We start from the raw sequence: 16,178 nt of genomic DNA, 5'->3' as shown, positions 1-16,178 counted from the left end.
GTTTTCCTGTAGTTCTTTAAGGGATTTTTGTGTTTCCTCTTGAAAGGCTTCTAGCTGTTTACCTGTGTGCTCCTGTGTTTCTTTGAGGGTGCTATTTATGTCTTTCTTAAAGTCCTGTATCATCATCATGTGAAGTGATTTTATATCTGAATCTTGCTTTTCCGGTGTGATGGTGGGTCCAGGACTTTCAATGGTGGAAGAACTGGATTCTGTAATCTTGGTTTGTGTTGCATATATTCTTATGCTTGCTCTGTATCATGTGGTTATCTGTACTGCTACCTGCTCTTGCTAAATCTGACTGGAGCCTGTCCTTCCTGTGATCCTGATTGTATCAGAACTCCTCAGAGTCAAGCTGTCTCTGTGATCCTGTCATTCTATGATCCTGTGACCCTGGGCTTGTTAGAACACTTGGGAGTGGAGGTTCCTCTGGGTGTTTTGGGAATGACAGCTCAGTTTGCACCCAAGGTCTGCTCAGGGCACTGGCTGGCCCAGATAGATTGGAAGCAACATGAGCCACTGGGCTGGCAGAGTTCCTATGTGCCTGCGTCCTGCTGGTCCCAGTTACTCCCGGTGTTGGGACAGATGTTATGTCCTCCTCACCTCCGATCCTGGGAGTGTTTGAGCACCTGGGAGTGGAGCTTCTTCTGAGTGTTGTGGGACTGGAAGTAACCTGAGCTTCTGGGTTGGTGGAGTTCCTGTGTGCCTGGTCCCATTGGTCCCAGTTACTCCCAGTGTTGGGACAGATATTGTGTCCTCCTCACCTCTGATCCTGGGCATGTTAGAGCGCATGGGAGTGAGGCTTTCTCTGGGTGTTGTAGAACAGGAAGGAACCTGAGCCACTGGGCTGGCGGAGTTCCTGTGTGCCTAGTCCCCCTGGTCACGGTTATTCCTGGTGTTGGGACAGATGTGTCCTCCCGAGTCCTTACCTTTCTAGGCAAACCTCAATGGCATATCTCACCATCATAACACCTATCTTTGTGCACATAACCATAGATGACATTTGTAACTCCTGCTTCCAGTGCCTGTTCCTTGCACTTGGTTCTCATCAACTGGTACTTCTCTGGATCACAGAGAAATGTGTCATAGGAGATTTCCCTAACACACATATAAATACTAAGTTCTGTTGTCTATCTTGATAGAATCATTTTAGACAGCAAGAGAGATGGACTGGAGTTCTTTTCTTGGATTTTTCCCTTGTAACTGGAAGAATTTAAGTATGTAGCACCAGTTTTAAATAGTAACCAATAGCTTTGGCAATAGCCTGGGTTGTTTGTGCAACTCAATGGTGCAACTTTAGCCAATGACATGAATAGATAGATATATTCAGGACACTGGAAACTTCTCTACAAACTTATGGTAATATCCTATTTCCAAAAATACCCAAATAGCTCATTAAATATGGGAATCAAGCTGGTAACTAACTTGAGTCTCTGCCCATTGAATATGCTCATGCTACTAGAAAATACTCTGCATAATAATAGAGGAGAAAAGTAAGAACCAACCTAGCTATATTCCTCTTGATTTACAGTGGTGATGTGCCTACATGATATTGTATTACAATAGTAACATAACTCTTGTATGCGCAACAAGCCACTATCTTATTGAATTTAAGGCTCATTCAATAAAATGCAATCTAAGTCTGACACTGATCAGATGACTAAGAAACTAGGACTACATATGCCATGGACCTAGGAGAAAATAAAATACTATTGCTCTACTAATGAAATGTAGCCATGTAATGACTTGTAACTAAATTCTGCTATACCAATACATCAATGTTTTGCTCAGCTTTGTCAGAGAAGCTTCCTTATGCAGTATATGGAAACAAATGTGGAGACCCACAACTGTACAATGTACAGAGATTGACCTGCCTTCCAACATTCAGTCCTAAATGTGTGCCTCCATTAAAGTTCTGTTCTTAGCATTCATGGAACTATGCTAAAGAGGAGGCAGAAAGAATGTAGGAATGAGAGACACCAAGGTTGCAGTGCCTTTTAGACACAACAGGACAGATGCACATGTGAACTCCTAGTGACTGGGGTGGCCTGCCTAAGGCCTACAAAAGTCAAATCAGATAGCAGTCCCAGAGTTGAGAAGATGAAGCAGACATGATTTCCCATTCCTAACTCAGAAGCTATCTGCAATTGATTATCATTCTCACAGGAAAATTCTCTTTCTCTAGTGGAGTTTTACTGTGTATACAAACCACACTTAAGGGCAGACTTTATGCCCATATCAAAATATACTCAACGGTATTTTTGGAAGTTTTTTTAAATTAATCTCATAATTGTCTGTTCATGTTTTATATTAGTGGTCTTTTGCTTATATATTATAGTTACTGATTTTGTAATTTTATGAGTTTTATGTATGTGTGTGGGTGCATGTATCCTTGCATGTTTATATGATTCTTGTACTGTTTATTTTTTGCCTGTTTGCTTTCTAAATATATAGAGAAAAATAAGGTATGGATTGGACTGTGTAGAGGGATAGTTGAGGAGGTTGGAGGACATTTTTCCATCTATTAATCTACAGTGTAATCTGTCTTTGGTGGTCAAGTATGCTTGTTGGAGAGAGCATAAAGTAGCTTCTGTTTCCTAATACTGCTGAACTATGTCATTTTGTTGGGGGAATTAGCATTAATATGCAGTTATTAGAAAATATTTTCCTCAGAACTAGTCATTTTGTTTATTTTTTGTTATCTTACATCTCTTTTAGATTAATTATAATGAATTTTTAATGACTTTTGGCAGCCACTCTGTTGTGTTGACTCTTCTCTTCAATTTGAGGTTATCCTTCTAGTAGAGCTGGCTTAATGGCCACAAAAATCAATATGCTGTTTTCATAATGGAAACTTTTCATTTCTCTTTCAATTTTCACAGATAGTTTTGATGGGTATAATAATATGAGCTGAAAGCTGTGCTCTCCCAGAACTTGAAACACATCTTTCCAGAACCTTATGTCTTTAGTTGTCTCTGTCCAATAAACAGGTGTAATTCTTATGGGATAGTTTTCCCAAGTCACTTGATCTTTTGTTCTGTGTTTTTAATATTTTAACTGTTACTATGTCACAGCATGTTTCCTTTCTGGTTCTGAGTCTTTGGGATTCTGCAGGCCTCTTGTGCATGGATGGGCATATATTTCTCCATGTCTGAAAAATGTTTATTTCATGATCCACTCAAAGTATACTCTATGTATTTTGCATGCATTCTTCTCATTCTTCTTTTCCCATAGCTCAAAGTTTGTTCTTTCCTGGTGTCCTAGATTTCTTCCATGCTTTACTCATTTAAAATTCTCAACTGCCATTTATTAAGCAGTTCACATCCTCTACATTGTATTCCAGTCCTGACACTCCATTTCCCACATTTCCTACTCTGTTGGTGAGCCTTTTATTGAAGATGTTATTTGACTGACTGACTTGCTCATTTTCAGTGTTATTTCTATTTGAATTTTCTTCTGTCAGTATATTTATTGAATTTTATTATTCTACTTTAGGCTTGTGCAGCAAATTCATGTTTTCTTTGAGTTATAACATACAGACTGATCCAATACCTTGACTTTTGTCACTCGTATAATGAGTATAGAGGTGTAGATGCATCAGTTGTATGTTAACTTAAATCATTTTGAACATGTTTACTCACAAGGAATGATACTTAGCTGCAGCATATTATAATATTGTTTTTAACTTAGAGAAACATTCATATTCATTTTTGGTAATTGTTCTTCGTTGAAACTAAAATAAAACTCCATATTATTTCCTCTTTACTTCATTCAAATACTCTAATGCAACCCCTATTCCTCTCTGAGATGTGTTCCTTATTTTTAATTGTTAAATATGTTTATATATGTATATATATATACACACACACACTGATAAATCTATATATTTCTATGTACATAATTTTAGGGCTGAGTATTTGGTTTTAATACCAGTGGGGGGGCATATTCCCTGGGGAAGACTATTTTATTACCCACTCTCACTATTCCTTACCTACCTATGGTTATTTTTATACCATTAAGGACACAAGAGATTTTCCTCTCCCATGTTAGCATGTCTGTTGTCATTGTTTGTGTCATGTTGATAAGATTCTATAGCTGTAGCTTCTCTGAAATTTATAACAGACATAATCTCATTTCCTGTTCCTTTGGATCTTATAATTTCTCTATCTTTTCTTCTGTGATTATCCTAGTGCCTTAGGTGCAGTAGCTGTGTTGTAGATGTATCTATCAGTTGGAACTAGGCACCCCAGGATCTCTCGTTCTCAGTATTTTCATTGATTTTAGTTTTCTTTATTGATCTTATGTCTTTAACAAGAAGCAGGAATCAGAGTGAGGAACTAGAAATCAGATAAGGCTTTAAATGCTCCAGCCTGACACCAGTGATACTTTCACTGGCAAGACTGTTTTTGTGAAACACTGCTACCAACTGGGTACCAAGTAGTCAAACACTGAGTCTTCAGAGGACATTTTTATTAAAATGACCACATTCAGTTCCTCTGCCACCATAGGCTCATGGCCATATCATAAAGCACAGTGCACTTAATCCAAATGGCTTTAATAGTCTCAACACAGTTAAAGAGTTAAGAGTATTTTCTGAGACTTGAACAAATCTCTCATTTTTAGCCTCTATAAGATAAAAATAAAATTATATAATTCTAATGACCATGTAACAGAACATAGATTAACATTAAAGGTGGGGGGAGGAGGGGTCTGGAAGCATATTTAAAAAATGACACAACAACCCCCAAAATGTTCCTAATACAATGATAAGATCCCAGGACATATTTCAATGATGTATGGAATAGAGATGCCATTGAGAAAGATATAGCATAACAGTTCTTGTGGCCAGATTTTTGACTATCAATTCCTATTTATACATTTCATCTCTGCCCTTCTCACTTATAACCCTACAACACTAGGTAGAGAACGAAGGTTAAAGAGAAAAGAGGGCATTGATTTTGCTAGACTTCTTACTGCTAATTAAGGGGCATTAAGTTCCCTGGGACAATTTAGATATTTGTTATAGGATATGTTCAATCACAGACCAGAAACCAGCAACAAGCAACCAGAAACCAGCAAGCAACAAGCAGCAAGTAGCAACAACAGGAAAAAGAGCAATAGCAGCAGCACCAGCAGCCTTGGAACCCGCAGCAGGAGGAGCAGCAGCACCACCAGCATTGGCACCTGCAGCAGCAGGAAGAGCAGCAACAACTGCATCCACTCTTGGAGTCTAGTGTTTTTATACTACTTGATTACTTTATAAAAACATCTGAAATGTAGTTACCATAGTTAGAAGAGAGTTTTCTTTTGAATCACTCTTTTTAGGGCTCCCTTCATATCTCTGTTCCTCAGGCTGTAGATGAAGGGGTTCAGCATTGGAGTCACCACTGTGTACATTAGGGACATGACAGTATCCTTCACAGTAGAGTTACTAGCAGATGGACATAAGTACAGACCAATGACTGTCCCATAGAACAGTGACACCACAGACAGGTGGGAGCCACAAGTGGAGAAGACTTTGTGGATACCTCGAGCTGAAGGGACCTTGAGGATGGAGAATACGATGCATGCATAAGACAATATGATGAGTAGAAATGGAAGTATAACAACAAGCCCTCCTATGATTAATACCACCAACTCATTAATGTGAATATCAGAGCAGGCCAGCTTCAGGAGAGCAGACAGATCACAGAAAAAATGGGGGATCACATTGTTATCACAGAAAGACAATCTAGTTAAGAGCAAAGTGTGCAACATGGCATACAATGTTGTCAGTGACCAGGATAGCAGCACTAGGCTCACACAGAGCTTGGGGCTCATGATGCTGGTATAATGAAGAGGAAAGCAGATGGCCACATAACGGTCATAGGCCATGGCAACAAGTAGTAAACTCTCAACATCACCAAAAAACACAAAGAAATACATTTGTGCCAGGCAACCTGCATAGGGAATAGATGGTACTTGGCTCTGCATGTTTTGCAGCAGCTTGGGCATTGTAACAGAGGAAAAACAGAGATCAGTGAAGGACAAGTTGCTGAGAAACAAGTACATGGGTGTGTGGAGATGTGAGTCCAGAAGGATGAGGATGATGATGATGAGGTTCCCCAGGATGGTGGTGAGGTACATGGCCAGGAACAGGGCAAAGAACAGGTGCTGTTGCTCAGGAGCAATGGTCAAGCCCAGGAGGAGGAACTGAGAGATTACAGTTTGGTTGTTTCCAGGCATGATCTATCTTCCTGTAATACCTGTAACTGTATATTCTACCTGTAAATATATAATAAAAATGAACACGTATGTAAGACAATGGCTTTACAATAATCTATTCATCACATTTTCTCTGTATTACAAGGAGCTTGAATTTCTATAACAATAAATTCTTTGGTTTCTTAAATGTGTTTCAGTATTTCATCCTTTAAATTCTACTCTTATCTGAAATACAAAATGTATTGGCTTTTCTCTTATTTCTGAGCTGGTTATGTGACCTCAGTGATCATGACTTGGTTCACCTCTGTCAGTTTCTTGCATCTTAATGTTCCTGAGGCCCCAGTGAAGATTGTCTTATTTTATGATTATAAATCTTCAGCAATGAGAACTTCATGCAGTTGAATGGCTTGCATTGTAAGTTAAGACTCAGGTTGAATTTCTTTCTACCTTATCCTCAGAACTCTGATTTGTAAGGATGAATGAATTTTCCCTAGAATGTGCTTCAGACCTTGTAAACACAGCAGATTCCAAACAAAACTCCCACATTTAGCCTCTTCCTACTCTTTCCCATCCTTCTTCACTCTTTCATATCACTCAAAGGAATCTGTGATCCAAGCTGAAATCTGAAAGTTTTATTTCATTTATTCATTACTTTCACTATTTATACTCTGTTAATAAATGCTATAGATACTGAAATTCATATACTTTATCCTAATTACTAAATCCATGTCTCAATTTAGTCTCCAATTCTTAACTCCCATACACTCCTAAAGGAGTTTTTTTTTCTCTTTACATGTAAAGTGAAAAATTAAATGATCCTTCCTTTCTAATCAATTGTTTGTTGGATTCTCAGTGCTTAGATGATAAAATATAAATTTCCTTCAGGAATATACTTCACATTGATGTCCCTAAGTTTCTCTATATCCACGGTTACATTTGGTCATACAAATACTCTGTATTATATTCTCCAGCTATGCTGGACTGTAGGATATGTTTTACAGTGCTCTGTCTTTTACACTTGATGTTCCACCTGAATGAAAATTTCTTCTATTTGCTCCCACTCTCCTGGATTACCATTTGTACTTCAGTATCTCTGGCTTTCTAAGCTAAATCTCCCAAGTCTGTGTAGAGTAGATGAGAACTACTAGCTTTTCCCCACTGTGTCTGGTACTCATCCTACAGCACCCAATGCTTCATTTAGCTTCTTATAACTGACTTCTTATAACAGATTGTAAACTCCACTCTGGAAAGGCATGACTGCCTCTGACCTGCAACAGGGACATCCTGCTTGTTGACTTCATTTACCCAATATATTATTAATATTGTTAGCTCCATTTTGCAGTAGAAAATGTTTTTTCAAAGATACCAATGCTCTATGAAATTAGAATCTCTTCCACTGTTAAGTCTTCCTTAACTAGAATTTCTCAGGTTAGTCCATTACCCCTGGTTTTGACTTTCCATTTTAATTTGCACACAGGGACAATTCAAAGAGCTTTATATTTGAGACTTACTCATGTTTCCAAATCAAATGATAGTCTATATATCTTTATACTTCATTTCATGTGATGTCATTGATATCAGTATGCTAAGAAAAAAATATAGTGGCAATTTTGGTTAAGTGTGGGAATATTTCCATGCTAGCCTTGTGTGACCTCTCTCTACAATATGCATGCCCAAAGTTCTCATTAATGTTATATGCTAACTCTGCTTGGTCATTCTATTAGTATTGTACACATTGTGCAATTTTGTTTACATTTACCACAGTGCACTTTGAGTAAGTCAAATTACCTGGCATAATGTGATGGCCTTATACACACAACTGAAGACATTGATGAAAAATCTGATGAAGAATCAGCAATCTCCCAAGGAAGAGAACACTCTGACTGCTGAGTACCTTTAGTTTCAAGACCACAGTTTCTATGTCTGTCCTGGATAACAGTCTACATTCAGTTTTCAGATTGTCCAGTTCAAATCTAGAGATCTGATTTATATAAAGTTGACCTTAATCATACTTTCTCTGTCTTACAATCAATTTCCACCTTTATGTACACTTATATGTGAATATAATATGACTATTTTGAATTTCTGAAATATTCCAAATTCAGTAAAACCCATGATAGATTGAAACTGACAAAAAACAAACAAACCACAAAGTTTTGCAGGAAGACTGTATGCTTACATCTCCCTCTTAAAATGCTTAATTCATCTTAACAAATTTTATATTTCACCGTTATCTGCCAATGTTAAGGGCATTAAGGGAAGGAAAATTGTGTACTGAAAACTCAGACAGAGTCTGTTAGAAATTTGCTTCCTGTACAACTAAAAGATAGCATTTCTGGTGTTGTGTGACTAGGAATCACAGATGAGAAAGTTGATGTGCAAATGCTGCACGAAGTAAATAGCGTCCTGTTTCCCAGAGCCATGGGAATCCAAGTTCCCTGTTTGCAGTAACCTGAGAATCATCTAAGACAGTGTCTGAAAATTCAATGTGAGTGAAAACTCACCAGTATATTTATTAAAATGTTGATGTTACTCTTTGATTAAAATATTAATTTTTAATTCATACCCAAACAACAAAGTCATTGTTATTTTAAATGGACTTAGCCACCTTTTAACGGACAGATTATAAGTTTCTTTAGAAAAATTGAAGATCCACTTCTAATATAAAATTTACAGGTCATTAGTTTCTTCAGAATAATAGAATAATATGAAATCAGTCCATGCTTTTGAAATTTCTTCAGATAATGTTAAAATTAAAAAATTTAAGAAGTACTACATTAAAACCGGTGTCGATTAGAGAGCTATTGTTACACTGAAGTGATAGTGGTTGGTAAGGATATAATGTGTAGTGATATAAATGAATATTATCATCAAAATATATCTGGAAAACAGTAGTTAACATGCTTGTAGAAGGTAGGAGACAGAGAGGTATTGAATAGAGAAATATCTAATCTAAAACTCCACACTGAAGACTATCATACAATCTGGGAAAACAAGACCATCCTTGAAGCTCACCTAGGATGTTTTCATTCAACTCTGAGACCCCAGCCTGAGAACCTGTTCTCACATTAATTGCAGATCTGTGAAGTAATGACTCTATGTTCAAAATCTGTGTATTATACCTGCTCATGTTTTTTACTATACTCAGTCCTGAGCCAGAGGGAACTTACTCTCTGGGGTCCAGACCCTAGAATAACTCATTAAAGACACATTAATTAGCTAGAAACATTCTGGAACAATTAAGAGTCCTGCAACTGTGAGTGATCTCCTTCTGATGACATCTGGCTCTGTTTACGGGAAGGTGGTACAGCATGGAACTCATAGGTGGATGGGTAGTCATTGGTTCCATTGGGAGTTGACAGGTATCTTTCATGCCTAGAACATATTTTATGGAAAGTTAAAGGTACAATTGGAAGATTCCTAAAGTACTTAGGAACAATACTCTGCATGATTTAAAATATATTAAAAGTATGATAACTCAACCTAGAATCCTTCAAATTTTGTGGAAGCATACTATGAGAACCACATGCTTTTGGGATGAATCCCAGATTACCCACTCTTTATACAATCTAACATGCTGTAAACAAGACCTAGGAGAGATACACATGCTACTAACAAGTATCAGCTGTATATGAGCCAATTTTCTATATATGTCAATAGATAAGAAAAATAATTCCTTCAAATCATTGATCTATCTGCCTGTCACTGTACCAACACCGTGCAGTTTTCTTTCTTTTTTTTTATTTTATTTTTTATCACAATTGATCTGTAGTACAGCTTGAGGTCAGGGATGGGGATTCCACCAGAAGGTTTTTTGTTTTTGTTTTTGTTTTTTATTGTTGTGAATAGGTAGGCAGATAGTGGTCAGCCTTGTCTAGTTCCTGATTTTAGTGGGATTGCTTAAAGTTTCTCTCCATTTAGTTTGATGTTGGCTATCAGTTTGCTATATATTGCTTTTACTATGTTAGTTATGGGCCTTGAATTCCAAGGTTTTATCTATTTTGTTGATTTTCTGAAAGAACCAGCTCTTTCTTTGGTTGATTCTTTGTATAGTTCTTTCTGTTTCCACTTGGTTGAATTCAGCCCTGTATTTGTTTCATTTTGTTCTACAGCTTTCATATGTGCTGTCAAGCTACTAGTGTATGCTCTCTCCAGTTTCTTTTTGGAGGCATTCAGAGCTATGAGTTTTCCTCTTAGGAGTGCTTTCATTGTGTTTCATAAGTTTGGGTATGTTGTGGGTTAATTTTCATTAAACTCTAAAAAGTCTTTAATTTCTCTCTTTATTTCTTCCTTGACCAGTTATAATTGAGTAGAGTGTTGTTAAGCTTCTATGTGTATGTGGGCTTTCTATTGCTTATGTTGTTATTGAGGAGCAGCCTTAGTTCATGGTGATCTGATAGGATGCAAGGAATTATTTCAGTCTTCTTGTATCTTTTGAGGCCTGATTTGTGGCTGATTATATGGTCAGTTTTGGAGAAGGTACCATGAGGTGCTGACAAGAAAGTATATTCTTTTGTTTTAGGATAAAATGTTCTATAGATATCTGTTAAATTCATTTGATTCATAACTTCTGTTAGTTTTACTGTGTCTCCCTTAGTTTCTGTTTCCATGACCTTTCTCTTGCTGAGATTGGGGTGTTGAAGTCTCCCAGTATTATGGTATGTGGTATAATGCATGCTTTGTAAAGTTTCTTTTATGATTATGGATGCCCTTGCATTAGGAGCATAGAGGTTCAGAATAGAGAATTCTTCTTCATAGACTTTTCCTTTGATGAGTATGAACTGTCCATCCTTATCTTTTTTGATAACTTTAGGTTGAAAGTCGATTTTATTTGATATTAGAATGGCTACTCAGCTTGTTTCTTGGAACCATTTTCTTGGAGAATTGTTTTCTAGCCTTTTACTCTGAGGTATTATCTGTCTTTGTCACTGATGTGGGTTTCCTGTATGCAGCAAATTCTTGGGTCCTGTTTTTGTATCTAGTCTGTTAGTCTATGTCTTTTTATTGGGGAATTGTGTCCATTGATATTAAGAGACATTATGCAAAAGAGATTGTTGCTCCCTGTTAGAGTTTTGGTTTTTGTTTTTTGTTTTGCTATCTTCTTTTTGGTTTGTTAAAAGATAATTTTCTTGATTTCTCTAGGGTGTAGTTTTCCTCCTTGTGTTTTAGTTTTCCATTTATTATCCTTTGAAGGGCTGGATTTGTAGAGAGATATTGTATAATTTGGTTTTGTCATGTAATATCTTGGTTTCTCCATCTATGGTTATTGAGAATTTTGCTAGGTATAGTAGCCTAGGCTGGCATTTGTGTTCTCTTTGGGTCTGTTTGACATCTGCCCATGATCTTCTGGCTTTCATAGTCTCGGATGAGAAGTTTGGTTTGATTCTGGTAGGTCTGCCTTTATATGTTACTTGACATTTTTCCTTTACTGCTTTTAATATTCTTTTTTTTTCGCATTTGGAGTTTTGATTATTATGTGATGGGAGTAATTCCTTTTCTGGTCCAAACTATTTGGAGTTCTATAGGCTTCTTGTATATTCATGGGCATCTCTTTCTTCAGGTTAGGGAAGGTTTCTTCTATGGTTTTGTTGAAGATATTTACAGGCCCTTTAAGTTGGAAATCTTCACTCTTGTCTATATCTATTATCTTTAGGTTTGGTCTTCTCATTTTGTCCTGGCTTTCCAGGATGTTTTGGGTTAGGATCTTTTTGCATTTTGCATTTTCTTTGATTGTTGTGTCAATGTTTTCTATGATATCTTCTGTGCCTGAGATTCTCTTTTCTATTTCTTGATTCTTTTGGTGATGCTTATGTCTATGGCTCCTGATCTCTTTCCTAGGTTTTATATCCCCAGACTTGTCTCCCTTCATAATTTCTTTATTGTTTTTCTTCAATTTTTAGATCCTGGATATTTTTGTTCAATTCTTTCACTTGTTTTGTTGTATTTTTCTGTAATCCTTTAAGGGATTTTCTTGTTTTTATTGTTGTTGTTGTTGTTGTTGTTTCCCCTTTAAGGGCTTCTAGCGGTTTAGCTGTGTTCTCCTGTATTTCTTTAATGAAGTTATTTATATCCTTTTAAAAATCCTCTCTCAGCATCATGAGATGTGATTTTAAATCCACATCTTGCTTTTATGGTGTGTTGGGGTATACAGGACTTGCTATGTTGGGAGAACTGGGTTCTGATGATACCAGTTAGTCTTGGTTTCTGTTGGTAAGATTATTGTATTTGCCTTTTGCCATCTGGTTATCTCTGGTGTTAGGTGTTCTAGCTGTCTCTGACTGGATCTTGTTCTTCCTCTTTGTCTGCAAGCCTGTGTCAGCACTCCTGGGAGACCAGCTCTCTTCTGGCAGAACTTGTGTATATAGGGCTCTGGAATTGTCCAAGCTCTGGGTGCAGATGGCATCCTGAAGGATGCTGACCCAGCTCCTCCACTGTTCCTCTGTTCTATGCGCTCCTGGCCAGTCCTTCCAGACAGTTATTGGAGAGAAAATGACTATCTCGCCTCCAATCCTGGGAGTGAATGCACTCTTGGGGAGAACAGGTCTCTCTTGGCAGGACTCATGCACAGTGGGCTGTGGAGTAGCCTCAGCTTGCAGGTGCAGATGGCAGACCAGAAGTGCCTCCCTTCAATCTTTAACCTCAGAAGGATTGCTTTCCTTACAACAAGTTGGAAGAGCTATTGAAAAACATTTTTTTACTTATATAGATTATTCTTTGCTTTTTCATTTGCTGATTTTTAATGCAGCCCACAAACCTATAGGATTATTGTGGCAAAAAGCTCCTCTTATGTGGATACATTCAGGGATATCTCCTAAACATAATATCCTGACATATTATGAGGCAGTAGCCCATATGATTATACTTGGAAGTAAACAGACACTGATTTATTTTGGCAAAGAACCAGACATAATTATTCAGCCTTTTAATATAGACCAGAATATTTGGTTAAAGCAGCACAGTATGGATTTGTTGCTTGTTTAAATAGGATTCAAAGCACTAAACATAATTATTACACTCGAGATAGGTTGATAAAATTTTTAAGTGTACATAAGGTTATATCTCCTAATATGACATCTTTACAGCCTCTATATAATTCTTTTTTAATTTTTACTGATGGCTCCTCTAAAGGATGAGTGGGATAGCTCATAAATAATCAACAAGTAGTCATACAGACTCCTAGGCTCCCTGCCCAGCTAGCAGAACTGACAGCAGTACTGTTTTTCAGTCTATAAATGATATTTTTAAATATTTTTACTAATAGTCTATATATGGGTCAGTCTGTTCCTCTATTGGAAACTTGTGGTATATTTCATTCAAATAGTCGGATCTCTATCTTCACAACTACAAAACATCATTGTTACATGAAAAAAAATGCCTTTTATATTGGTCATAGATGAACTCATTCTGATCTTCCTGGACCTTTAGCAATGATCACATTGACAGAGCTTTAATAGGAGAAACCTTAGTTTTGGATGCTGTTGCATTGGATAGACATGATCATAATAAATTTCATCTCTCTAGTCATACCTTAAAGCTTCAACACAAAATCAATGAGGAACAGGCTAGAATGATTGTAAAACAATGCCCTGTCTTTCATTATCTCTGGTACTTCATTTAAGGGTTAATACATGAGGCCTTATGACCAATCACATTTGGCAAATGGATTTAGCTCATCATGCAGAATTTGGAAAATTGAAATATATGCATGTTTGTATTGACACTTGTTCAGGATTCCTTTTTGCTTCTCTACATATGGGAGAAGCTTCTAGAAATGTAATTGATCATTGCTTGCAAGAATTCAATGATATGGCATTACCTAAATTCATCAAGACAGATAATGGGCCAGCTTATACTGGAAACAACTTTATATTTTTTTGTAAGGAATTTGGTATTGATGATGAAACTGGAATTCCTTATAACCCAAATGGGAAAAGGAATTGTTTAATGTGCTCATCACACTCTGAAATATTGGCTTTTAAAAACAAAAGAGGGTGAGATATATGCCTCAAGGTTCCTGAAAGCACACCTTGCATCTATCTTGTTTTAATTTTTGTTTTGCAAACTGATGCTAAAGATCAATTTTCAGCAGATCACCACTGGCATCCAGTCACTTCCAGCTCATATGCCATGGTTAAATGGTGAGACCCCCTAACTAATACATGGGATGGTCCTGACTCTGTTTCAATATGGGGGTGAGGTTCTGTCTGTGTTTTTTCACAAAAAGAAAATGGAACTTGATGGCTACCTGAAAGATTGATCTGTCAAGTGGATACAGATCCTGAGCCATCTAATGATATTGATACCAATGATGAAGAAGTCTCAAAATCCCTATCAGCCAGCTGAATTATCCTGGAGTGTAGTCTCCACCATAACTGGAGAGCAAGGGTTTTCTATCAATTTTCAAAGTCACCCCCATATACCTGGTGGCCAAACCTTGTGTTTGATCTTTGCTAATTAGCAGCTGGATTAGATACTTGTGACATTTCCACAGGCAACTTTAATTTCTACACTGTTTGGACCATTAATTATAATTTTGTTACTTTTAACTTTTGGACCTTGTATCTTAAACAGATTGGTTGCCTTCATACAAGATCACTTTCAGCAAGATCAGCTATTCACCATAGCAGTTATTCATCACTATGAAGAAATGCATTGTGTGCACATTCATATGTCCTTCATGGCTTTGGTCTGTATGAGAAAGAGTGTGCTATAGAAGGCCAGTAGTCAAAGACAGGTAAGAGTGTTCTTGAGCTCCTATTGACCTAAGACAGAGACATACATCAATGCTATGTTTGATTTCCATGATGGGTATGAAGGAGCAATATAGACACCGACCTAAAACAGGCACAGTCACCTAGACCTTAGATGAAATTATGGAAAACAAGTAAATCTTTTTCCCCCATCAAGCTACTGATACTGCTCATCTTTAAAAATCAAAAAGGGGGAATTGTGTCCTTCTCAGCCTTGAGCAGGCTGAGCAGACCTTTAGTGCTTACCACAGTGAACCTTATTGACCTTGGTGGAATCACCTGCCTTGGTTGTATGAGCAAGTTTCTACAGGAACTTAGAGTAGACTGCCCAATGACCCTGGTTTGCAACATAATCCAGCTGAAAAAAGGGATTGGGTCTGTGGGCTGGCTCTATATAAATGCAGTGCTGAATATTAAACTTGGAGCCTTGATCAGAAACTTGTCCTGGCCTCATTCTTTCCTCGCCCCCCATCTCTTTTTCATTTACAGCCCCTCTTTCAGGTAAACTCAGTTAGTCCATGGCCGGTGGATGGCTACAGTGGAGTGTATCTTGGGTATTCTGTACTTTTTTTACTTAGCTAATATCCACTTATTAGTGAGTACATATCATCCATGTCCTTTTGGGTATAAGTTACCTCACTCAGGATGATATTTTCTAGTTCTATCCACTTGTCTGCAGAACTCAGGATGTCCTCATTCTTAATAGATGAGTAGTATTCCATTGTGTAAATGAACGCATTTTCTGTATCCATTCTTCTGTCATGGGACATCTGGGTTGTTTCCAGCTTCTGGCTATCACAAATAAGGCCACAATGAACATAATGGAACATGTGCCCCTGTGCAATGGAGGGGTATCTTTAGGGTATATTCCTAAGAGTGGTATTGCTGGGTCTTCGTGTAGATCTATTTCCAATTTTATGAGGAAACTCGAGATTGATTTCCAGAGTGGTTGTACCAGTTTGCAGTCCTACCAGCAATGGAGGAGTGTTCCTCTTTCTCCACATCCTCTCAAAGATGTATTGTCACCTGAGGTTTTTTATCTTAGTCATTCTGATCAGTGTAAGGTGGAATCTCAGGATCGCTTTGATGTGCATTTCTCTGATCACTGCGAACACTGAACATTTCTTTAGGTGTTTCTCAGCCTTTTGAGATTCTTCAGTTCTGAATTCTCAGTTTAGTTCTATATCCCATTTTTTGATTGGGTTGTTTGTTTTTTCTTGTTTTTTT

At 37.4% G+C, this 16,178-nt stretch overlaps 2 protein-coding genes across 2 annotated transcripts in view; one reads left to right on the top strand and one right to left on the bottom strand.

Moving 5' to 3' along the window:
- Positions 1-16,178, top strand: part of LOC116077214 (olfactory receptor 1L4-like) — a 61,224-nt gene that overhangs the window by 42,072 nt on the left and 2,974 nt on the right. The window contains exon 3 of the mRNA XM_031351592.1: positions 14,773-14,935. Coding sequence (XP_031207452.1) covers positions 14,773-14,914 — 142 coding nt within the window. The 3' untranslated portion in view covers positions 14,915-14,935. The remainder of the gene's footprint in view (positions 1-14,772; positions 14,936-16,178) is intronic.
- On the bottom strand, positions 5,256-6,222 carry LOC116077218 (olfactory receptor 1468-like). The gene has a single exon (XM_031351601.1). The coding sequence runs from the start codon at positions 6,220-6,222 to the stop codon at positions 5,287-5,289; it is 936 nt and encodes a 311-aa protein (XP_031207461.1). The 3' UTR covers positions 5,256-5,286.

This window comes from Mastomys coucha, unplaced genomic scaffold (genome assembly GCF_008632895.1).
Source record: "Mastomys coucha isolate ucsf_1 unplaced genomic scaffold, UCSF_Mcou_1 pScaffold5, whole genome shotgun sequence".
Lineage (NCBI taxonomy): Eukaryota > Metazoa > Chordata > Mammalia > Rodentia > Muridae > Mastomys > Mastomys coucha.
Note: the sequence above shows the minus strand (reverse complement) of the source record. Positions and strands in the feature narration are given on the sequence as shown.

What these genes read in the sequence shown, in the direction of transcription:
- LOC116077218 (XM_031351601.1), bottom strand. Translation starts at nt 6,222, where the DNA reads ATGCCTGGAAACAACCAAACTGTAATCTCTCAGTTCCTCCTCCTGGGC.